General features: G+C 48.4%; 1 protein-coding gene across 1 annotated transcript; it reads left to right on the top strand.

Annotated features, from left to right (window-relative positions):
- The first annotated feature begins 20360 nt into the window (after positions 1 to 20360).
- On the top strand, positions 20361 to 23405 carry TEX51 (testis expressed 51). Its single transcript, XM_086715272.1, has 6 exons — positions 20361 to 20810; positions 20900 to 20974; positions 21216 to 21599; positions 21687 to 21770; positions 22907 to 22982; positions 23072 to 23405. Exons 1-6 carry the CDS (start codon positions 20612 to 20614, stop codon positions 23208 to 23210), a joined length of 957 nt encoding a protein of 318 aa, XP_086571398.1. The 5' UTR covers positions 20361 to 20611; the 3' UTR covers positions 23211 to 23405.
- Positions 23406 to 24426: the final 1021 nt, after the last annotated feature.

Raw genomic sequence — 24426 nt, 5'->3', positions numbered from 1 at the left:
GAGGGTGGCTGGGAGCCAAGACAGGCGAAGAATGTGGAGTGCCACCGTCTGAGCTATGGCAGGAAGAGGAGACCAGCAAGAGGGGCAAGCAAGACACAACCAACATTTCAGAGCTCAGGCATGGGAGAGCTGCCTCCTCGCTGTTCTGTCTTCAAAGAACTTTCACTCTGACCTCCCTCAGTCCTCAGGATGAGTCAGGTATTTTTTCTAATCCAATTTCATGTCTGAGGAACTAAGCCTGGAACAGTCTGAGAGTACATCTGGGGTGGCCCAGAGAGCAGGTGAATCAGAGCTATCCCTAGCCCCATAGTGGCCACCGCCTCCCTGCGCAGGGAGTTGCCTCAGGAGCACAGTGATATCATTACTCCTCTGTGCAGTGCACGTTAGGGACAAGGTGATTGAGTGCCCACAAGGCAATGAGGGTCCTTTCCATCACCAGCACATCTAAGCACACCAGTACTGAGTGCCACTCTGGCTCAGACCCTTCACACCCACCCACCCTGCAGCACATGCACAGCTCACCCACAACATGGGAACTCCAAGAGAACGACATTTGTCTGTGTTTTCTTTCCATGCTTCCAAGTGTGCATCACCAGGGAAATGCAAATCAAACCCACAATGAGATACCTCCTCATACCCATTAGAAGAGTAGGATGGCTACTATAAAAACAAAAACGGAAAACAACAAGTGTTGGCAAGGATGTGGAGCAATTAGAACCCTGTTGGGAATGTAAAATGGTGCCACTGCTGTGGAAAACAGTATGGAGATTCCTCGGACAACTAGAGATAGAATTATCATATAATCCAGCAATTCCACTTTTGATTATATGTCCAAAAAGAACCAAAAGCAGACTCTCAAAGAGATACATGCACTCCCATGTTTGCAGCAACATTATTCACAATAGCCAAAGGGAAGTAACCCAAGTGCCCACTGACATATGAACATATAAATGTGGTGATCACATACAGGGGAATATTATTCAGCCATAAAAAAGGACATCCTGCCACATGCCACAACACGGATGAGCTGTGAGGATATTATGCTAAGTGAAAGAAGCTGGCCACAAGAAGACAAATCCTGAATGACTCCACTTACATGAGGTACCTAGAATAGTCCAATTTATAGATATGGAAAGTGGAGTGACGGTTTCCAGGAGCTGGCGGGGAGGGGAACGCAGAGTTGCTTAATGGGTGTAGAGTTTCAACTTGGGAAGATGAAAAAGTTCTGGAGATGGGTAACAATGGCAGTGTACTTACTGCCACTGAACTGTATACTTAAAAATGGTCAACATGGTAAATTTTGTGTTGTGAATTCTACCACAATCTTTTTAATCTAAAATTTAAAAAGCAAAAAAAATCCGGATCTGCAACTTCCTACCTGTGAGAATATGGGGAAATTAATTTAATCTCTCTGAGTTTCTATTTACTCATTGTAATGCAGGGGCACACCCTCTATTATAATTTTGAGGATTCATGTTAACATACGTAAAAGGTCCAGTACAGCACACCACCTGGCACACAGGGGGCATTTATGAACAGTTAGTACAGTAAACTGCCTCCTCTGTGCCCCTGATGTGTGTTGGGTACTGAGGAGGCCTCAGCAGGAAGAAGGGACCTCAAGGGCACTGTGTAGAACCCAGACTGGATCTAGAAACCTGTCGGTTTCAACATAGGTCCCCAGGCAAGGCTTTTTGGTTCAGAATTTCCCTGAGGGAGAAAAGTCTGCTAAAAATGTCTCCCAGTGGGCAGAAAGAGGGACATCTACAGCAGACACCCCATCCCGACTCCTTCTGTTTCCACTTACCCCATGGGCCAGGGGAACATTGCCATGCTCTGTGTGCTCTTTAACAGGGGAAAGCTTGGGTAATGCAGGTCTGACTCACTGAGCAGCTACTTGCATTGGGATAACAGAAGTAAACTAGCTGTTACTGGGAGCCCACCATGTGCTAGAATTGTTTTCTGTGAAATATGTCATCAGTTCTTTATAGAAACCTCCTAGGTATATGTGGCTATTTCCAATTTAACAGATGAGGAAACTGAGGTCCAGAGAGGTTAAGTGATATGCCCCAAGTTACACTACATGGCATTGGCAGAAGTGGGTTACTAGCCAGGTGTGTCTGGCTACAAAGCTTCTATTCTTTTCTTCATGACCCAAGATTCCATACCTAAGGGCCACTGGAGCAGAGGGGGTCCTCCTTGTGCATCTATTCACAAAAGCCACTCAATTCAGCCTTGTCCCCTTCTCATCACCAGAACAAGTAACCTTGGCTGGCTGGGATTTGGCCCTTCACATCCCATGACGCTGGGGAGAGGGAAGGAGGGGCACCCAGCCCACCATGTGACCACTGTGTGAGAGACCCAGAGTCTCTCAGTTCTCATTGACAGTTCCCTTCCAGGGAACCTCACACTTCAGCAGCCTACTCTCTTCTGGATCTCATAGGGAATGAGACAGTTCTAGGAGGCAATTCCTGGCCTGTCAGCAGAGTCCAAAATGCAACACCTCCATGAGTTTATTCCCCTGTACTGTCTCCAGCTTCTTACACCGAGTTTGAAGATCTTCCCCCCATCCTATGTTGCACTCACTGGAAACTGGGGATCCCATGCTCAGCAGGACTAGGATATAGGGCTTCCAGTTTATTTGTCAATAAATTGAACTCCAGGAAGACTGGGTGGCTCAGTCGGTTGAGCATCTGACTTCGGCTCAGGTCATGATCTCACAGTTTGTGGGTTCGATCCCCACGTCAGGCTCTGTGCTGATAGCTCGGAGCCTGGAGCCTGCTTCGGATTCTGTGTCTCCTTCTCTCTCTGCCCCTCCCCCGCTCATGCTCTGTCTGTCTCTCTGTCAAAAATAAATAAAAAACATGAAAAAAATAAAAATAAAAATAAATTGAACTCCATGGTATGAAAGGGACCTGATCTAAATTTCTCAGCAGCCCCCAGCCCCATGTAACCAGGAATTTGCCTGACCTCAGCCTTTCAGAGATAGAGAACAAAGGATACCCAGGACCAGACAAGCCCTAGAGGAGAGAGCCTCCACCCTACAGAAGGAAAGTCACACTCAGAGCTCTCTACAGTCACTGATATGGCACCATCCACCTGTCTATCCATCCAGCACCCACCCACTCACCCACTCACCTACCAATCTACCCATCCATTCACCTACCCATGCGTCCATGCATCTATCCATCCATCCACCTACCCACCCACTCACCCACCCATCCATCCATCCATTAATCCATCCATCCACCCACCCACACACCCACCCATCCATCCATCCATCTATTCAACAATGTTATTTCCCATCTACCCTGAACCAGGATCTGGTGCTAGAGGCCCAGAGAGAAAGCAAGGTCAGCAGGTGGTACACAACTATATTGGAAGTGGGTAAATAAATATACACACTTACTTATATGTGGCCTCTGGCTGCCTGTGGTTGGAATTCTGCTCTGTGCACAGGGCTTTGTCTCCTAGAACTGCCTCCTATGTACACATCCCAACTCCCAACAGGACCCCTGGGGGAGGAATATGGCTTGGAGACATTTGTGCCCCACCTAGTGAGAAAACTGCAGTCTGGAGATGGTTGTGTGGACAAGAAGCCTCCTGCCCAGGATGGCAGTGTCCAGCACATTCGTGGGGCCCTGAAACCCATCTGATTCCCCAACATGTCATTTACCTTGTTGGCACACATGGACATGAGCAAAGGATGCCATGAAACTGATCCCAATTAGTTGTTTCTTTTCCCGGTTTGACATCTATTCCCCTCTGACAGCTTCATGTAGTTGGTTTCCAAATTGCTTTATATCTTGCCACATAATTAAGTAAAGGCCTGGTGTTCTTCCACTTAATTTGGTTTTAGGTGCACATTAGGACATGAGACATGGGGCCAGTGTCCCACTGGAATCACGTCCCTGACCAGCTCAGAGGCCTGGAGCCTGGATACTGAGTCCAGACAGGGACATGTCAAAATAAAAAGGAGGGAAGCACTCCCAGCTCTCTCTCCACACAACAAATGCCAGTGCTTTGGCCCCCGCTTATAACTGTCACTGGGCTCCTCTGCCCTTAGATAGCCTCTGAGGAACTGAATAATGCTAGAGGTCACAGAGACCTCATAGAATGCACCAAGACTTATGGCTTGGTGACCCCCAAGGAGCATCACAGTGTATCATTCTCAGCTCTGCAGACACCAGCTACTGGCAGGTGTGCAGTAATCATGGCCAAGGAGAAGGGGACTGAGGATTAAGAACATCACTACCACCACCTGGGTAGGTCCCTTCTGGGAGGGATAGCATGAGTCTGACAGAGATGCCATGGGCTAAGCATGTCACAAGGTCATGGGTACCACCAACCTGGTAACTTCTCATGCTCACAGCAAGCCCTATGCAGATGAGAAAACTGAGGCTCAGAGACACTGAGCCTCATGACCAGGCATCTGCAGTGGCTCTACCACTGCTCTCCACCCCCTCCAAAACGTACTCCATCCATTGATGGTTCATTTTATGTGTCAACTTGACTGGGCCACAGAGTGCCTAAATATTTGGTCAAACATTATTCTGGGTGTGTCTTTGCGGGTGTTTCTGGATGAGATTAACATTTAAATATGTACGCTGAGGAAAACAGATGGCTCTCCCTAATGTGGGTGGGCCTTGTCCAATCAGTTGGTGGCCTGAATAGAACAAAGCGCTGACCCTCCCTGAGTTAAAAGAGAATTCTTCCTGCCCACAGATATTCAAACTGCAACATCAGCTCTCCCTAGTTCTCCAGTAGCTTCTGACCTTCGAGCTCAGATTAGGATATTTGCTCTGCTGATTTGGGACTTGCCAGCCTCCACAACCATGTGAGTTAATTCCTTGCAATAAATGCAGATATCCTACTGGTTCTGGTTCTCTAGAAAATTTTAATACACCGTCTCTCTAAGAAGCCCTCTGACCTCACACCCCCAGCCTCCAAGTTGGTAGAGGCTAGACAGAGAAGGTAGGAAGGGGTCGAGGAGGCAGTGTATACAGACAAGACAGCAAGTCTGGCAGATCCATCCTGCCCTCCCCCGATGGCTGTCATGAGTTTCTGTTGGTTCTCAGACTCCTCATATGGAAACTGGGACACATAAATCCCAGAGCTGACATGGCCCAAGCTTCCGGTGCCTAGAAGGCCTTCAACAAACACTTGCTCATTGGCCTAAAGCACATGTTTTTCCTGCTACTGACTTTCCAGGCAGTGGCTATTCTATGCTCCCCAGAAGAGCAGACAGCACCTTCCAGGGGGGCCTAGGCTAGGATTTGTTTGGGGTTGTGAACCCCACTCCCCACCTGGGTCTTCAAGCCTGGAACTTTCACCCCTGCCCTTTGTGCCCTTCTTAAGCCTAACCCCTTCATATCCTGCACTATCAGATTGGCCCATGGGACTCACACATTATTCTTCTCTTAGAAATGTTTCTGCCTGGGCAGCTTTCCCTGTGCTAAGTCAGCAGGGAAGGCAGCTGTCTGGGCCTTGGAGTAGAAGCTCATTCATCAGTCCACTATCATTGCTGCTTTTCCAAGGATGGCTTCATGGGGCAGGGGCTGCTCCACAAGACCCCAAACACTGCCTGTCCCGGCCACAGTGTCTATGCTGAAATCTACTTCTGTGGTCTTGCAATTCACGGACTCCTTGTAAGAACCAAGGAGACAATGCCACATTCAGAGAGGCTGAATGGCCTCCCAACATCCCAGACTAGCCTGTCCTGGCTTCAGCCGCCCTGCCCCAGCCCAGAGGCAAGGAGGTGGGCACCAGGAGAGGGTGTACACCCAGGCTTCACAGGACCTGTCCTACCACATGCTACTGACCCTCCCTAGCTCCATCCACTATGCTGGACCTGCCAGGTTCACACGGGAGCCCCTCCCGCCCTGCTAACTCTAGCACAGTGCTTGTGGCCTGGCAGACCAGGTGGTTCCACCCACAGCTCCTCATATGCTCCCACCCAGCTGAGTCTCATTCAGTTCCTCCACCCTGGGCTGGGCCATGGGGTGCAGGACGCTGCTGCTGGCCCCCATCACAGCAGACACTGAGCCTCTCCCCTGAGCTCCCCTTTTGGTGACTCTACCATCAGCAGTAGACGACACCTGAATTCCAACATCTGACTCTGACAGTCCCCCCTTCCTCACCTCCCTCTCTGCTCCTTTCCTTCGAGAACCCCCCAGCCCCTGTGACCCCTGCAGGCAGGCTTCTGCTCCTTCCCATTCTGCCTCCCCCTCCTCTCCCTCCCTCCCTTGCCTACCTCCTCCCTGGCCAAGTGACATGGCTCATCTCCCCTTGGGCAAAGTAGCACAGGGATGTGGCCATGGTAGGCATATACTAAATCTGTATTATTTTTTTTCTTTTTTTGCTCTTGATATCTGGCCCTTGGTTTCTACTTTAAGTTCCCAGTCATCTCCAGATCTATGGAGGAACCCCTTCAGGCCCAAACTCCAACAGCCATGCAATGTTCTTTAGACCTGAGCACCCTCCCTGGGCTCTTTTAGCTCCTGCTTCACAGGGGAGGCCAGCTCCTGAGACTGACTCCAAAGCATGCTTTCTTCCTGAGTAGCTCACAGCCCAACTAAGTCCTTACCTTCAGGGTCTACCCCATGTGCACAGGGCTTGGGGAACCCAGCATTACCCTGCATAATGATGCTTTAATGGAGAGACCCAGGCCTGAACTAGATGGGAGCAGGGGATTGTGAGTGGGAGATGATGCATGAGTGTGAGCATGTGTGTGTGCATGTGTGGTGTGTGTGTTTGCAGTACATGTGGTGGCATATGCATGTGTGTGGGGGTGGTGGCTGTTGCAGTGTGGATGGTGTGGGCAGTGTGTGGCAGTAGTGGAGGTTTGTGTGCAGTGTGTGGCGGTGTTGGTGGTGTATGTGTGTAGTATGTGGGTGGAGTGTGATGGTGGTGATAGTGTGTGTGTACAGTGTATGTGGTGGTGGTGTGTGGTGGTGATGTGTGTGTGTGTGTGTGTGTGCAGTGTGTGTGGAGGTGGTGTGCGTGTGTGCAGCGAGTGGTGTGTGGTGGTGCTGGTGGTGTATGTGTGTACTGTGCGGGGTGGGGGGTGTAGGGAGGTGGTGTGTGCTGGGGTGTGTAGTGGTGGTGATGGTGTGTGTGTGTGTAGTATGTGGGTGGGGATGGTTGGTGATGGTGTGTGGTGGTGGTGTGTGTGTACAAGGTGGTGTGTGGTATGTGTGTGTGTGCAGTGGGGGGGTGGTGTGTGGTGTGTGTGCAGTGTGTGTGTGTGTGTGTGTGTGCAGTGTGGGGGGTTGGTGTGTGTGTGTGTGTGTGCTCAGTGTGTAAGGGGTGGCGTGTGGTGGTGTGTGTGTGTGCTCAGTGAGTGTGGTGGTACTGGTGGTGTGTGGTTTGTGTATGTGCAGTGGGGGGTGGTGTGTGGTGTGTGTGTGTGTGCAGTGTGCAGGGGGTGGTGTGTGGTGGTGTGTGTGTGTGCAGTGGGGGGGTGGTGTGTGGTGGTGTATGTGTGTGCTCAGTGTGTGTGGTGGTACTGGTGGTGTGTGGTGTGTGTATGTGCAATGGGGGGTGGTGTGTGGTGTGTGTGTGTGTGCAGTGTGCAGGGGGTGGTGTGTGGTGGTGTGTGTGTGCATGCTTTCTGGGGCTATGTGGGGGTGGGGGAAAGGGATGGTGCCTTAGACGAGGACACAATTTCCTCTCATCACCACCTCCTGAAACCACAGAAGCTGCACTGGGCAGGTGAGGTTGAAGGGCAGAGGGAGGCATCGCCCAGTGGAAGGCAGAAGAGGAACTTTCCTTCTTGCAGCCACCATTTCTTAACTGTGTTGCTTTAAGCAAGTTACTTAGCCTCTCTGAGCCTGTTTTCTCATCTGTAAAATGACGACAGAATACAGGCCTCACTGGGTCACGCTAAGGGTTCAGTAAGATGCTGGGTGTGAAGAATCTGGGTGGCGCCCGCACCAGGAGGGCTCAGTCGGCCCGAGAGCCCAGCCCTGAGCCCATGGCCCGCCAAGACAAGGGGCAGTAAAGAAACACCCAGGGAGGGGAAACAAAGAAATGTGGCCTGAAGAAGGTGTCCCCCACCCCAGAGAAGGAGAGCCCTGCCAGGCTTGGCTCAGAGCTGGGAAATGGTACATGCAGCTGTATTATGTAAAGCGTATAAGTGATTTTCAGTGTAATTAATATGGATGGCTCTAATAATCCTGCAGGGCCTGGTTCTGAGCCACATTACCAGGCATTTACAAGGAGTTTTTGTGCACTTTGCTTCAGTGAGCACCAGGGCCCATTAAAGGAATGCGTGGAACTCGGGGCTTTCAAGCCAACTGCCCTGGGTGGGAGCCTGCAGAGGGGTCTTAGCCCAAAGCCCCAGAGCAACCGTGCAGAAGCACCGAGCCCTGGGAAAGCCATCCTTAGCCCTTAGCTCTGCAGACGGAGCCATGTCTCATTGTCACACTCAGACGCAGTGCTTCATCACCCGCAGGAGCCTGTGTTGGGTTGAAATGTTCTCCCACCACTCAGGAGAGAAGAGCCTATGAAGGAACCAACTGAGGTCCCATGAGGGCGTGTACCCTGTCCAAGATCACTCAACTCATAAAAGCCAGAATCAAACTCAGGTGGAGGGACCTACACGTGGCAGTTTCCGTCTCCCTCCACCACGGAGATCTCCTCTGTAGCAGCCAGTCCAACTCCCACTGGGTCATGGTTTGGCAAGTGGTGGTGCCAGGAACTCACAAAGCGTCGCTTCATGCAATAATATTAACCACACTAGCAGCTGGCATCGTGATTATTCTTATTATTACCATCATTATTATTTACGGTACTTACTATGTGCTGGGCTCTTTAATGATTTTAAATAATTCCCGTGACAACTTTATGAAATAGGCATCATTATTTTCACCCCTAGGGGGTAAATGACTTGCCCAATATGTGGCTGGTTTCGGGACTGTGCTCAGATTCTGCAGGAAGCTCTCTGACCCTGGAGCCCTAACAGAGCAGGGGACTGCCCATGTCAGAAAGTTGTTCCTTATAAAGATATGAGTGCTCCAAAATCTACCTATCAGAGTATTCCCTCAGACCTAGGGGAACCCTTCTCCTCCCCTGCTATGTCTCTGCTCATGCTTTCCACTTTGGGGACCTCCCAGCCCCTCCCAGAGCCTAGCCCTACATCCCCACCGCCCCTCCCAAAGGCAGGCTTTCAGACCTCCCACCTCTACTTGTAAAGGCCTTGGTTCCTCACTGGGCTTCACTGTCCCCACAGCTGCACCAGCAAGAGGGTCATCCAGGATCTGGGCAGATGGCCTGTACCCCATGCAACCCCCACACCTCTTGGCCCTCTCCTCTCAGTGGTGGGTGTGCAGGCAGCCTGTCATGTTCAGAGGCCTGGGTCAATGCCTTGCTCTGCCCATCACTAACCAGACAGCCTCAGAGGAGCCATCTCCTAAGCCTTGGTCCCTCCATCCTTAAAATGGACATAGAAGTGCCTACCATACAGAGAGGACTGAGGGCCAGGTTGTCTGCAAAGCTTGATCAGTGTCCAGTGTCAATCTCTCCTCCAGATGAAATGCCAGGGAAGAGGGAAAATGGAGGAAGGAAAAGTTCAGCTGCAGATGCTTGTTCCCTTGGAGCCTGGCTGATGGATGTGGCTCCCTTGCTGCCGGGGGGTGGGGGAGTGGCCTTCCAGGATGGCTGCTCCAACCCTGAGTGGGCCTGGGGGTTCCAGCCTCCAGCTCCCGAAAGCCACACAGCCCACAGAGAGGGACATGGAGGGGCCAGGCTCCCACAATATCCTGCACCCTGACCCTGGGCCGTGGCCCACAGTGCTTGTGGAACCTACAGTCTTCCTCTTTGTCCTGGCTTCTGCCTCCCCTGGCCCCAGGGAGACACCCAGCCCCACAGCTCTTGGACCAGAAACTGCCAGACACAGCCAGCAGTCCTCACTGGCACCTAGTGCCTCCTATGGCCTTAAATATCCTCAGATGTCCCCAGCCAGGATCACTGACTCAACCTAACACTCCTGGGGCAAGTGGAGTGTCGTAAGGGGCTGTGTGTGGCTGTGCTCAGAGGGTTCAGGACAGGGTTCAAATGGCCTCACCTTGCAGTTTCTTGCTGTGTGGCACCAGCACGCCCCTTACCCTCTCTGAGCCCTGCTTCCAGCATGTGTAAAATCAGGATAGCCACACCTCTTTGCAGGAGTTCACTGGTGCAATGAAGCTCCATTTACAGAGCACACACTCAGACACTCTTTCTTTTCCCGCCTCAGTGCCTTCTGGTTGAGCTACAGAGCCCCACTGGAGAAATAGCAGGAACAGTCAATATCATTGACTGCCCCCAAACACTTCCTCTTTGGGTTTCCTAAGGACTTCATCATTTTCTTGTTTGTTTTTTCATTTTGGGTTTTTTTTAAATTTTATTTAAATCCAAGTTAGTTAACATACAGTGTAATAACGGTTTCAAGAATAGAACTTAGTGATTCATCTCTTACATATAACACTCAGTGTTCATCCCAACAAGGGCCCCCCTTAAAACCCATCAACAATTTGCTTTTTATCTGAAGAACAATTGAGTTGACATACAATATTCTGTTAGTTCCAAGTGCACAACATAGTGATTCAATATTTACATAGATTATAGAACGGTCACCACAATAAGTCTAGTTAGCATCTGTCACCATACAAAGTTGTTGCAATATTGTGGACTGTATTCCCCATGCTGTACATTACATTGCCGTGATTTATTTATTTTATAACTGGAAAATGGCACCCCTGCACCAATTTGCATTCTCACTAGCAGTGAGCAGTGAATGACAGTTCCCCTTTCTCCACAACCTCTTGTCTTTTTGAAACTAGCCATTTCTTGTCTTTTTGAAACTAGCCATTCTGACAGGTGGGAGATAATATCTCGGTGTGGTTTTGATTTGTACTGGCTGGATGGTAAGTGATAATAAGCATCTTTCCATGTGTCTGTTGGCCAACTGGATGTCTTCTTTGAAAAAATATCTATTCGGTTCCTCTGCCTATTTTTAAACTATATTTTTTAAAGACTGAGCTGTTTGAATTCCTTATATATTTTGCATATTAATCCCTTACCAGATATATCATTTCAAATATCTCCTCCCATTCATTAGGTTGCCTTTTCATTTTGTTTCTTTCATTGTGCAAAAGCCGTTTATGGTGATGTAGTTCCATTTGTTTATTTTTGCTTTTGTCACCCTCGCTTGAGAAGACAGATCCCCCCAAAAATCTCTAAGACCAGTGTCAAATAGCTTACTGACAATGTGTTCTTCTAAGAGTTTTATTGAAACCATAAAGTCTTTGTTTAATTTTGAATTGATTTTTGTGTATGGTGTCAGATAGTGGTCCCAATTCATTCTTTTGCATGTGACAATTTCCTAGGCTGGAGCTCTGCATGAGTTTAAAACACTGTAGCATTCTGTAAATGACTCCTGATAATAAATATTAACAAGCTGGAAAAGTAAAACTGTTCACACGGGGCATGGATCTTCAAGTCAGAGAGATCTCGATTTTTATCTGCTGTTCCATCACAGGTGCACCTCACAGCAGGTGCGCATTCCACAAGAATGCTCACTTTTGCCCCATGGGCTGGTGTGGCAATCATCCTTGCTGGTCACCAAGCATCGTCCCTTCTCCTCTGGGCAGCGGGCAGGAGGAGGAGGAGGTTTTGGCAAAAAGGCTCTTTCTAGCCTCTTTGTAAAATAGCATGTCTGTAAGCTGACCATAACTTTGTAAGTGACCACATCACTGAGGTTGGAAAAGGCCATTTGACTAGATCTACCCTATGACTCATGAATGGAAGCAACCTCTACTGCTTGCATGCTAGAGCCTTTAAGTGCCTACATATGACCTCCCATGCTCTTTCTCTTCTTGTGTGGTATGGTGCCCCACAAGGTCCAAAAGAGGGGCTGCTTTATCTGTCCGATCTCTGAGTGGCTCTGATGAGCAGAGCCCCAGTCAACCCATATGGATAAGTAACATAAAGAACAAATAAGTCTTTGTTTTTGTTTGTTTGTTTGTTTGTTTTTTAGCCCACTGAAAGGTGAGGGTATGAGATTAGAGCCCGACCTTGCCTACCTGGACTGATATAGTTATTGTAAAGATTAAATGTGATTATGTGGATAAAGCACTTGGCTCACAGCAGGTTCTGAAACGATAGCTGTGTCCCCCTGAAGCTTAAAATACAGAGGACAAAGCCCCTCCTTCCACAGCAAGGAAGTCAAATTCCCCCAACAGAAAGGACACCCTGGTACCTACTGAAACATAAGTGAGGAGGAGCAGATTTTTTTTCCCAAAACGCAGCTGTGGCTAGGAAGGCAGTGAGAACCTGCAGGCTCCAGGTGTAGAAGCCAGGAAAGGGGTAGGAAGGAGCAAGCTGCACACACATCCCCACCCCCTCCATGGAGACACCCAGAGCAGAGTCATCTGGTCCATGGCCCTGTGGACCCTTCACATCAGAAGACAAATCCCAAGGCTCTGGGGAATCCTTGGCTATGCTGTGGCTGGAAAGGATGATGAATGAGAGGAGGAGCTTACTGGAAGCATGGGAGCACAGAGCAGGACCTGGCAGGCCTCCCACAGCACAGCCAAGCTCCAAGCAAGGGAAGGCAGACCCCTCCAGGCCTCTCCTGTCCCCTCCAGCTGGCTGCTGAGCCAGGTCCAGACCTGCACCCCAACAACCAGCCCTACCGAGCATCCACTCCAGGCTGGACGCAGTGCCCCATAGTCCACAGCCACTACAACCCACCCTTTAGCATCCCAGCAATGTAAATAGCCCAGAGGGAGCAATCGCCCGCCTCCTCCCAGGCATGGTGGAAGGCTGTTCATTCCTTCATCTCTCTGGAGCCACTAGCACAGCCCTCAGAAAGCTGCAGGCACAGTAAATGATGTTTCCTAGACGTGTGGGAAAGGCCCACAGCACCTGACACAGGAGGAGACTGGGAAAGCTCACCCAGCAGCCAGGAGCTTTGGCTTCTCTGTTGCAAGGCTCTCCCTGGCCACCAGAGAAGTCTTGTTCAGCTCCCACCCACAGTGGCCTCACCACTCACAGTCTTCAGTGCTGACTAGGTCCCCATCCCATTTGCTCTGCCCCAGAGGAATCGATTTCCAGCATCCTACAGGCATAAGTGCTTAAATGACTATGTCCCAGATGCAAATGTCAACAGCAGTCAGCTATTGATCTGTACTGGCTAGCCCTTAGGTAAGAAGCCTACCTTAGCATGTACACATGCTTGTGGGTTTGTGTGTGTGTGTGTGTGTGTGTGTGTGTGTGTGCGCACGCACGCACACGTGCACACGCACCCCTGCACATGTACCTGGGCTGCCAGCCACATGGCTATGCAGCTCCCAACAGCACAAAGCCCACTGCCTGGTACCCGAGCACACTGGTCTCTAGCAGGAGGACACCCATTGATTGTGCATGTCTAAAGGTATCTGTTGTGGTTGACCACCGTGCCTCCACAGTACACACTTCACAATTCTTAGTTATTGTTATTTGGCAACAGAGTCAATTTGCATTCAGGTCCATCCAAGGGGAAGGGTAAGGACCTAAGAGAAATTGAGCACTGCATTATGTGAAGTACTTGACACACATATTCACAAAACCCCCCAGGAGATGGTGCTTTAATTATCCCCATTTTGAAGATAAGGATACTGAGGCTTAGGGACATGAAGAAACTGGTCCAAAATCATACAACAGGGAAATATCAGAGCAAGATTTCAAACCCAGTTCCAGCTCAGGGAAGACTGCGTGAACATCTATTTCCCCCATTTCCTCATTTCCACAAGGAGGAAATACCACAGTGAGTCCAGTCTACCCCTTCACCGCATCTCCACTGCTTCTTGGTTGGTGGTGGTGGATGGCAGTGGCCATGGATTCCATTCACCTGGGGCCTAAGACTCTGACCCTCAGTGTGGCTGACAAGGTTTATATAATTGGAGTCCACGGAGACACAAAACTTCTCTGTGTTCAAGTCCCTAGGACTGAGGGCCTTCAGGCAAGAGCAGGCCACTACGACTTTGGCTTCCTCCTCTGAATGAGCCCCCTAATTCCTCCTTGCAGATCCCTTAGCTATGTGCACCCATCATTGGCCTTAAGGCTGTGTCCTTCCCCTACTGATGAACAAGTCTGTGCTTAATGCTCTTTGCACAGATGTGTGTTCCCAGTATCTCTTGTTGCATAAAAGGACAGGGAGTCCCCATGTCCTTCAAAGATGTCCAATTTTCTTGGCAATGGCACATGTTCCTGACTACTGGTATACAGCATAACAGCTTTTATGGCTAGCTCATCAGAGAAAAGGTGTCCTAGTCCCCAGTATATCCCTGGCCTTCCAACCTCCAAAGGCCCTGTTCTGCTCTACACAAGCACCAACAACCAAGGAGTATGGAGGGTGGAGTCATCCCATACTTGAGGATCTTCTCCTGCTTCTCCAGGGAATAGCCCAATGGGCTACCAAATAGCCCATTTGGTAACTGGAGACTTGCCCCCTCAAGACTACTTCTGACCAGTATAAATTTAGCCATTGTCTCTATGTGACACATTTACTTTAAGACTTCTGGAAAGGCTCCATCCTTTTTTTCAAGGAGCCTTATGAGAAAGAACTTACTGTAAGGAACAAAGAGACATAAGCAAGCTTGCATCAAGGGCTACTGCATATAACCATTGGAAGAAAGCAAGTAATATCAGAATTACCCCCAGAGCCTTAGAACACAGACATTCTGCTTTAGACTTACGGATATATAAGAGGACCCATTTTCCCCTTCTTCTCTAGGGCAGTAGTGGAGGTCCAGGGTCTCATAAGGGGAATCAGGAGAGTCCTAGGCACTCGGCAAGGAGCCAGAACATCCCGCATCCAAAGTAGGGAAGAAGAGGCTGAGAATATAGTATGTGGAGAGTGACAATGGGGAGCTCACCTCCAGAGACAGGAGCAGATACTTCAGGCCAGCCGCATGAACTGTGCTCACAGCCATGAGGGGACATGCCCTGAGGACTGCCCAAACTACTGACAGCAGGAGAGCCATAAGAGCTGAGACCTTGCAAAGAGATGACCTGGAGAGGGGCGCCTGGGTGGCTCAATCAGTTGAGCGTCCGACTTCAGCTCAGGTCATGATTTTGCAGTTTGTGAGTTCGAGCCCCGCATTGGGCTCTATGCTGACAGCTCAGAGCCTGGAGCCTGCTTCCGATTCTGTGTCTCCCCCTCTCTCTGCCCCTCCCCTGTTCATGCTCTCTCAATAATAAATAAATGTTAAAAAAAAAAAAAAAGATGACCTGGAGAAATGTTATTGTGATTGTGACCCTATATAATATTTTTGGGAGAGAGAGAGAGAATGAGTGGAGTACAGGCTAAGGGAGGGGGAGAGAGAGAGAGAGAGAGAGAGACCCCAAGAAGGCTCCATGCCCAGTGTGGAGCCCGACATGTGGCTCGATCCCATGAACCATGAGATCATGACCTGAGCTGAAACCAGGAGTCATATGCTCAGCCAACTGAGCCACATTGGTGCCCTGTGACCCCATACTTTAAAAGCAGGCTAGTAAAGGTCTGGGGGGAGCATGGCTTACACTGGATCTTAATTACATTTTAAATCAGTAGCAAAAAATGTGTCCCAAATCAGCACACAGCTAACTGCCTAATGAAAAACTTAGACATGGCAATCAGAGGGATCAGAAGATATGGAAATCACTGTGAGATGGAGAAAGCTTAGTAGGCTTTACGAATGCCACCGTTCAGTGAGAATAAAATGGAAAACTTGAGCAATAGATGGTGTGAGTGTAGGGTGGTAAGCATTGGTCTGGAAGGCACAAGGTTGAACTTAAACCTTTATCGGTTCCCATCCTGAGCCTCAGCTCTCTCCTCCTGGGAGGAACACATAGGTCACCAAGTCCCCTTAGGGCCATGCCCATCTCAAGCCCTAAATGATCCTCTAGGAGCAGCAAGAAGATGGCCAGGATCTCCTTGTCTTGCAGACCCTCTTTCCTTGACCCTTGATTGTGGAGAGAACGTCTCTGACCAGAAGTAGGGGCGGATGGAGAAATGTCCTATAGATGCTTGACCTTGCCTCCTTGAATACCAAAGGACAATGGCCTCAGCCTTTCCCAGAAGAAGCATCTCACTTTAAATTCCTCCCAATTCTAGTCAAAATTCTTTTGATGGTCATTAAAATTACATGAATGGCTGCATGCAATTTTAATGTTCTCTACCCAACAAGTTCTGCAGGAAAAATCCCCCCAGGCACACCCATTGATCATTCTAAGTAGATACAACAAAGCATTTCAAGACATGAGTTTTAACCAGAAAGAAAATGAAATGAATATTTCATTTATGATGGGTCATCTGGTAAGGAATTTTTTTCTAATTTTTTCATTAAAAAATCAAACAACTAAATCCAACCTCTTGTAAAGGCATTGACCAAGCAGATACCAACCTCATGGATTTATCAAACACCATCTCAACCAAGCTTCCTTATAACAACTGCACTGGATTTACAAGCCAATAATCTCTAAAATAGTTTTGCCAACCAACTGAGCTAATCTGGTTTTGGGCTTCATAAAAATAGATGTCTGTGTAATGTTCCACTTGTCCCTGGATCTCTCACTGATACTACCCTAACATCCCCACAACTCAGCATCTGTGAATCAAAAGCTTGGGCCTGGGCAGCATTCCATGATGATCCCCAATATGCTCATTCCCTGGTGTCCACACCCAGTAATCCTCTGGCCTTGAACATACAGTCCTCTGGCCTGTCAATATAAAGGATTTCAGTCCTGTGATTAGATTATGATATGCAGTTGATCCTTGAACAATGTAGGGGTTAGGAGCACCAACCCCTTGACACAATGGAAAATCCACACATAACTTTTGATGCCCCAAAAACTTAACTACTAACAGACTACTGGTTTTTGTTTTGTTTTGTTCCATTTAATGTTTATTTATTTTTGAGAAACAGAGACAGAGACAGAGACAGAGTGTGAGCAGGGGAGGGGCAGAGAGAGAGGGAGACACAGAAACGGAAGCAGGCTCCAAGCTCCAAGCTGTCAGCACAGAACCCGATGCAAGACTTGAACCCAGAAGCCATGAGATCATGACCTGAGCCAAAGTCAGACGCTTAATGTACTGAGCCACCCAGACACTCCCTAATAGCCTACTGTTGACCTGAAACCTTACCAATAACATAAATAGTTGATTAATCCATATTTTGTAGGTTATATACTTTTTTTCTTACAATAAGCTAGAGAAAAGAAAATGTTAAGAAAGTCATAAGGAAGAGAAAATGCACTTATAGTACTCTACTGTATGTACTGAAAAAAAAAAGATTGTGCTTATAAATGAACCCAAACAGTTCAAACCCACGTTTTTCAAGGTCAACTTTATAACATCACAATTTCAGCCTTGTGAGACCCTGAATAGAGAACCCAGGTCAGCCGTGCACAAACTTAATGACCTATAATACAACATAAGATGATTAATGGGCATTGTTTTAGGCCACTAAGTTTGTGGAAATTCGTTATGAAACAATATGTGGGGAAATCCATACTGGTGATGGAGATAGGAAGTTATCAAACAAACTATGCCAATTTCAAAGATGATCCAGTTGCAAATTCTGTCCTGCCAATGGCAGAGAGAAATGATTTGAAAGGAGAGAAATCAGAATGTGGAGGAGACACGAAACCATATTCTAAGATGGGAACCTAAAAAATCTCTTGGGCCAGAGAGACGATGTTTGGCCTCAAAAAAGGAAGCTTGATTTGTGTCTTCAAAGACTTGATGGGCTGTCCTGTGTCAGAGTTATTAGACATGCCCAAATTGCGGGAAGCACAAGATGGATGTAATCTCAACATACCAAAGGAGGCTTTAATACCCCAAGATTCCTAGCGATGGAAAGGGCTACCTTTATTATCTACACTTCTAATTCAGTCCAGATTCCTAATTCATTCCAAGTACAAAACATACTATTGAATTACGTTAAAAACAAGAGGATGGGGAGCCTAGGTGACTCAGTCAGTTAAGCACCCAACTCTTGATTTTGGTTCAGGTCATGACCTTATGGTTTTGAGATCAAGCCCTGCATTGGGCTCTATGCTGACAGCACGAAGCCTGCTTGGGATTCTCTCTCTCCTTCTCTCTCTCTGCCCTTCCCAGATGTGAGGGTGAACTGACATGGCATCATGCCAAGGACAAAGCGACTCCTGAATCCTGCCCTCACAAGTTTCCACGAGGATAAGCATAAACTAAGGGAAAGGAAGATGTAGCACACTCTAAGGCTTTAGCCTCAAATCTCAGGGTAAAATTCTATGAAGTATGACTGCATCTATTAGAATATTCCCTTTTCTTAAGCAGGAGTTTCCCAATAGCCTGATGCCAAAGCACTCTGAAGACCTATTCCGATTATTTCTCCCCTAAAACAAAAGCCTGTGTTGAGCATCACAACCTCTAATTTGAGAAAAGATTATTTCTTCCAGGGAAAAACAGAAGAGAGCAAATGAGACCTAAGCAAGTCAGGAAAGGAACCCAGTACCCAGAGGAGGCTGATCTGGACTACCCACTCCAAGCCTTTCTTCACCCAAGGAGAACCAAACCGTTGGGACTGCTTGTCATTCAGTCCTTGATGGTCCCTATAGAAATTCTCCTGTCCTCTCTGCAATGTTAGATTCTCCATTTCCTGACTTGCACTTCATTTCATCATATTGCTTGCCTTCTTTGTTCATTTACTTGGAGCACATCCTCCAATAGCTTTCTGAGAAAAGGTAATAGAGGCTAATTTTAAACCTTGTCTAGCTGAAATACCATTAGTCTTTCTTCCTCCTTTGCTGATGTTTTCCTCAGTCTAAATTCTAAATTTAGAAATTCTAAAATGGATATATTTTCCTCAGAATATGGAAGGATTGCCCCATTGTCTACTACTTTCCCATACTGCTTTTGAGAAACCTGAAGTCATTCTGATTATTGTACATGGTCTATTTTTTTCTCTGTGCTTTGGTGTGGTTTTTCTTATTCCTAGCCCTGGATACCTTTTCAGTGGGCCCCTGCAATATGGAAATTCATGTCTTTCTAAAATTTCTTCCTTATATCATTTTTGTCAATACTCTGTTCTCACACAGGCTGGGGAGAGCCCCCTCACGAGTGATGGCAAACATTGTAATCTACTGGCCTGCATAATTGCATCGTGCTGAATGCTAACTAGGGCATCAGGGGAGGAAGCATTGCTTTTCCCACCTTCCGTTCCAGAGCATTGCCTGAGTAGAAAAAAAGTAGACTAATTCCTTCACCCCAAAACTGTCCAAGGCCATTGGGAGAGTAACAGCTCTGCAGGATTCACAACCATTGTCTCATCTCAGAGCCCATCTGACAGAATTTACCAATTCAGCTATTTCTTCTGGCAAATCTGGATGTCTGTCCTCCAAATCCCTCTCCCTATTAGATAAAATTCATCTTCATATATACTTTCTACCCCATTTCCATCATAAATAATTTTTCCCTCCATTTTCTCTGTTCTTTCTTTCTGAAACTTGTATTAGCTGGATGTTGGGACTTCATGGATTGATTATTTAACATTATTTATTCTTCCCTATTTCTTATCTCTGTCTTTCTGTACTTCTGCCTGGGAGATTTCTGAAACTTTATCCCCTAACACTTCTATGGAATTTTTTAAATTCCTGCTATCATATTTTTAATCTTCAATAACTCTTTCTTATTCTATTTTTCCTTTACATGGCAGCCTCTTCCTGTCTGGAGAAAACAATATTTTAATGTAAATAGTGGCTTTCTAAGTTTTCTTGTGCTTCTCACCATATCTTTGTGCCCTTTCTTTACCCTGTGGTTTTTGTTTGCTTTTGTTTTGAGTTCTTGCCATTGTTTTTGTCTCTTGTTCCTGTAAGAAACATTCTTCAAATGCCTGATGGCTTTCAGCCGCTCATAATCCAGCCTGAGGCACTCAGAAGCTGATTGGAAGCATGACATGGAAAGGCAAAACTTACCAGCTGAGCAGTGACAAATATCCAAATGGCTTTTTCTTTACTGAAGAGTAAGGTGCTTTGCTTTTCTTCCACACATTACACATAAGAACTGCTGGCCCAAAGAGGAATTCTCTGTCTGTACATCCAAGAATAGGCTGTAACTCTGTCTATAATCTGTCTATACTATGATGGGAATAGCTGTCTAAGTCACTCTGGCTTGGCCAGGCACAAGACAACTACTAGTTTATATATTCCATAAGCTTCCCTGTGAGTGACCATCTCTGTGTGCAAAAGTGATTCAGGTTCTTTACACAACTAATCTCTTTATGACGCTCCCTCCTGACCTCTCAAATTTCAGCCTGTTGAACTATTTCATATGTGGTAAATGCCATTAGGAGAGCTGACCGTCAGCCACAAGACTGCATAACCATTTCTTGGTCCTCACAAGAATCCTCCCCAAGAGCATCAGTGACTCCAACTTCAGAGGAAGATATTGAGGTGATGACTTGGGTCTGACAACAAAGCTCAAGTATGGACCATAGCTGACCCTCACCTTACCCTACGGAATTTACTTTTGTTCTGCAAAGAGAATGTGGTTTCTAGGGAGAAGGGGGTATCATCATTCCATATGGAACTTCCAGGAAGCGTGGTAAGGGGACAGAGGAGAGACCCCCAGAAGATGCTGCTTCTCCTGCTCGGCTGTCTCCTACCTGCTGCCAATGGGAAGAGCTGTCTCCTCTGCTGGCCAGGACTGCCTGCATTGATAGACTATGATCTGCAGATTCTTTGGGGCACCCCAGGGCCACCCACAGAGCTCTCCCAAAGCCTCCACACCTTATTCCTGAAGGATCATGTCTTCATAGAACCCTGGTATCTTGGTGAGGCACAGCCTAAAGACCAGGGATCCCTTTACCTGGCCTGGGCAATTATATCCCCAACTGCCCTTCATCCCATGTCCCGTTCTCAGATCAGAACCGTATGGAAGAAGCAGCAGCCAAATTATTCAATCACATAGATGAAGCCATCAAGAAGTTCCGAGATAGTGAGGAAGCCCCAAGCTTGGGTTGACAAAACCCAGTCCCCCAAGGCACTCCCAGAAGGCCCACTGGCCTGGGGTGGGAATATGTGGGGAAGAGTGGTGACAGACACAGCATCTGTGTGCTCTGTGCAGTTTTTGTTTGAAAAAATGACTTGAATTCCCAACCTTGAAAGAGTTATGCAATTGATTCCAACTATAAAATGTGGGTGATGAAAGCACCATCTCCTCCTCCTCTTCGTCCCAGATAAACCATCACTTTTGGAAGAGATTCATATCCAGCAGAAGGTGTTTACTGAGAAGCTGGATGAGATATCTGAGGAGCTGAAGGAGAAGGGTGAGAGGTGGAGCTGGCCCCCACCCACCACCCAGTCCTTCACCTCCCCAGGACTGTGGAGAGCAGAGCCCAGTCACCTCCCCAGGACTGAGAAGAGCAGAGCCCAGTCTGCAGCCCCTCCTGCATGCCTCCCCAGGAGCCCCCTCCCCTGCCCACATACTGGGTGCCTATCCACACCTCCTCCCAGCTCCCTTTCCTGCTCACACCCCAACCCTTCCTGGCTCTGTCTGCCTCCCCAGCACCTCAGTTTCTCTACCATCTCACCCTCCCGGGCAGCCTGCAACAAGTCTTGTGGTGAGTATGTGTGGGGACCTAGGTGGGGGGATGAGGGGTGAGGGGCACATGGCTCTGGCTAAGGCTCCTGCCCATCTCCTCTCACAGACCTACGCTCCACACTGGAGGTCATGAACTGTGCCAACTGCAAGACACACTTCCTCACCTGCAAAGACCCCACTCTTTGCGCAGGTCAGTGGCAGCAGGCCATCCTGCCTCCAGCCTGCCCCCACTCCATCCCAGATCACTGTTGTCTCTGTCTGGATTGTCTTCCTCCTCTGCCCAGCCCCGAGCTCTTCTTTCACTCCATCCTCACCAGAGATGATAGCACCTGCTGGAATTTCTTGATGTCATATGTCCAGCTTCAGAGCCATAGAGCCACCTGCTTCTAGGACATCTCCCCCAGAGGTCCCTCAGGACCTCAAAGCCAGCATGCCTGGAGACTTGTTCAAAATCATCCCCACTGCCCAAATCTACTCTTCTCTCAGGGCCCCTCTCAGCAAATGACCCCATTTAAGTCCTTAGCCTCCTAAATTGGGAACCTCTGTCTCCCATACTCGGTACATGCAATCATCAAATCTTATTAAATAATTCTTAAATGAGTTGCCATATTTTCATTTCTATATCTACCATGGTTCTTCAGGCATCCTCACTTCTCACCTGGATTATGTCAGCATCTCTCAACTGGCCTCCCTGCCCCTCTTGGCCACATCTTAACAACCAAAGAACTCCTTCTCAAGGAGCAAATCTACCTATGACACTCCTTGTTTATAGCCCAATTGCCCCACAGATAAAGTCCATCTCCTTGGAGGGTCCTGTGCAAACAGCCCTTGCTTATCTCCCACCAGCACTGACTCCCCAGTCACACTGAGCTGCTGACATGCTGGACATACAGATAGCTTCGTGCTTCTGCCCTTGAACTTTCTGTTTCCTCTGCCTGGAACACAGTTCAGTCCTTAATTGTGGGACTGAAACTGAAATCCAACTTATCTTTCAAAGTCCAACTAAAAGTCCTGTTTCCTAAGAATGTTTCCCTGACCAGCTCCCACCCCCTGAGGCTCATCAGCCCTCCTAGTGGCTACTTCTCCTCTGTTCTGTCCTGTTCTGCTTCCTCTGTCTCCCTCCTAGAGCACAGGGACTGTGTCTCACTCCTCTATAGAAATATGCGGGGCACACTGTGGGTGCTCAGTAAGTGTATGCAAACAAATGACTGAGTAGGCAAATGAAAGGAAGAAAGAAGAGGCTGAGTGGGCAAATAAAAGGAGGAAAGAAGAGGCCCAGATTCCTCACTATTCCCAAACACCTGGCTCCCTCTTTTATATCCTCAGCCAGTACTGGGAGTACCTTTGCATGGTTTGTGAGCCTTGGAATTATTCTGTTCCTGGCATCTGTAGCTGGAAGTGGGTGAGTTACTTTCCAAGCCCCAGCATCCCCAGGGAGGACACACTGACTTATCCTTCCCTGACTTATTTCCACCCTGTTTCCTAGCCCAGATGCTACATTTTCTGGCACAAGAAGAGGAAGAAGGAAGTAGAAAAGGTGCTGGAAACCCTGCCAGAATATAGGGTTCCCAAGAGGGTAAAGCTGGGGATAGCAAGGCTGGAGGCCCCAACTCTGGCTCCAACAGTCTGACATCCAGAGCCCAGTAAGACCAAGGCTGGGGCTTGGAAAACCCCATCTCCCCTTAGTGTAAACACACACCCAGGGCCGGGGGCCCAGGACACAGTGGCAACAAAGCTCCACAAAGTGTCCTCTGCCTATAGCTATCCTTGTCCCTCTGCAGACCTTCTCCCCACCCTGGGTCGCCATGCTCCCCGACCTGGACAGATGATCAACATGGCCCTCCTGCCCTCTGCTCCTGGCTGGCCTCAGCAAGCAGGAGTTCAGAGGGACAGAGGCAAGGGCATGTGACAGGTCAGGGTTTTTCTTTCTCAGCAGGAACCCAGCAGTCCACTGGTCTTCCACAGCTGAGCAGAGATAGTGCAGTTGCTGTCAGGAAGCCCTCTCATCACTGGGTTCCTGTAACCATCCCTTCCCTGACCCGCTCAGACCTGGTGTGGTCGCAGCTCTGTGACCCAAGAGACCACCCTCTGTCTTGTGGCTTCCCTATGCACATACTTTATAAACACCTTTTATTAAAATACCTTTCTACTATTGGAAGTGATGGACTGTAGTATCTGTTTCTTGCGGGGCCTGGACAGACAAAGCTGGCACTGTGATCCTCCCCATGCAGTCCCCACAGGGCTTGTTCCCTCTCCTCACCCTCCCTCTGCTGGCCCACCACCCTCCTCCCTCCTGAAATGCCCCTCTCCTGCTGCCCTGGCCCCAGCAGTGGTAGCTCCACAGTTTCAGTCTAGCCTCACCTAATTCCAGCACCAGAGGTGAAAGCAGAGGTGGCCTGGATCCCTCAGGGGCCACTGTCAGATGTTGAACAAAAGCAGTGAGAGGCCACCTGATGGCCCAAGGACTAGCAAAAGAACAGGCTCTAGAAAACAGACTCCAGGTCACATTGACAACAGACCTCATCCACATCCTAGCCAAGATGTACACCCTGGAGACATCCAGGTCCCCAGTGGATCTGGTGCTACTAGCAAAGATGTTTCACTGGTTCTGCCTTTTGAGGGTAGGGAGGGCTTTGCCTCCTCCTGTCCCATCCCCGTGTCATTTTCCTTGTCTGTCTCCAAGGCCACCAGATTAAATGGAACCTCTTAGTCCTCCAGGCACAGTTCTGCCCATTCTCCCTCAACCTCAAGCCCTTCGTCACAGGTGCTCCCAGCCTTGTCCTTGACTCAGACTCTGCTCTGAGACTCAATGCAACCTATCCAGCAGCTTTGAAACCACTGACAGG

Source organism: Puma concolor, chromosome C1 (assembly GCF_028749965.1).
Source record: "Puma concolor isolate L17-30 chromosome C1, mPumCon1.1.hap2, whole genome shotgun sequence".
Taxonomy (NCBI): domain Eukaryota; kingdom Metazoa; phylum Chordata; class Mammalia; order Carnivora; family Felidae; genus Puma; species Puma concolor.
The sequence above is the reverse complement of the archived record's forward strand: the minus strand, read 5'-3'. Positions and strand labels throughout refer to the sequence as shown.

Bases quoted from the DNA above. Each gene is read 5' to 3' on its own strand.
- TEX51 (XM_086715272.1), top strand. From the start codon at position 20,612: ATGCTGCTTCTCCTGCTCGGCTGTCTCCTACCTGCTGCCAATGGGAAG. The intron at 20,975-21,215 runs GTGAGGAAGCCC...TCTTCGTCCCAG, and splicing joins CATCAAGAAGTTCCGAGATA to ATAAACCATCACTTTTGGAA. The intron at 21,771-22,906 runs GTCAGTGGCAGC...TTATATCCTCAG, and splicing joins AGACCCCACTCTTTGCGCAG to CCAGTACTGGGAGTACCTTT.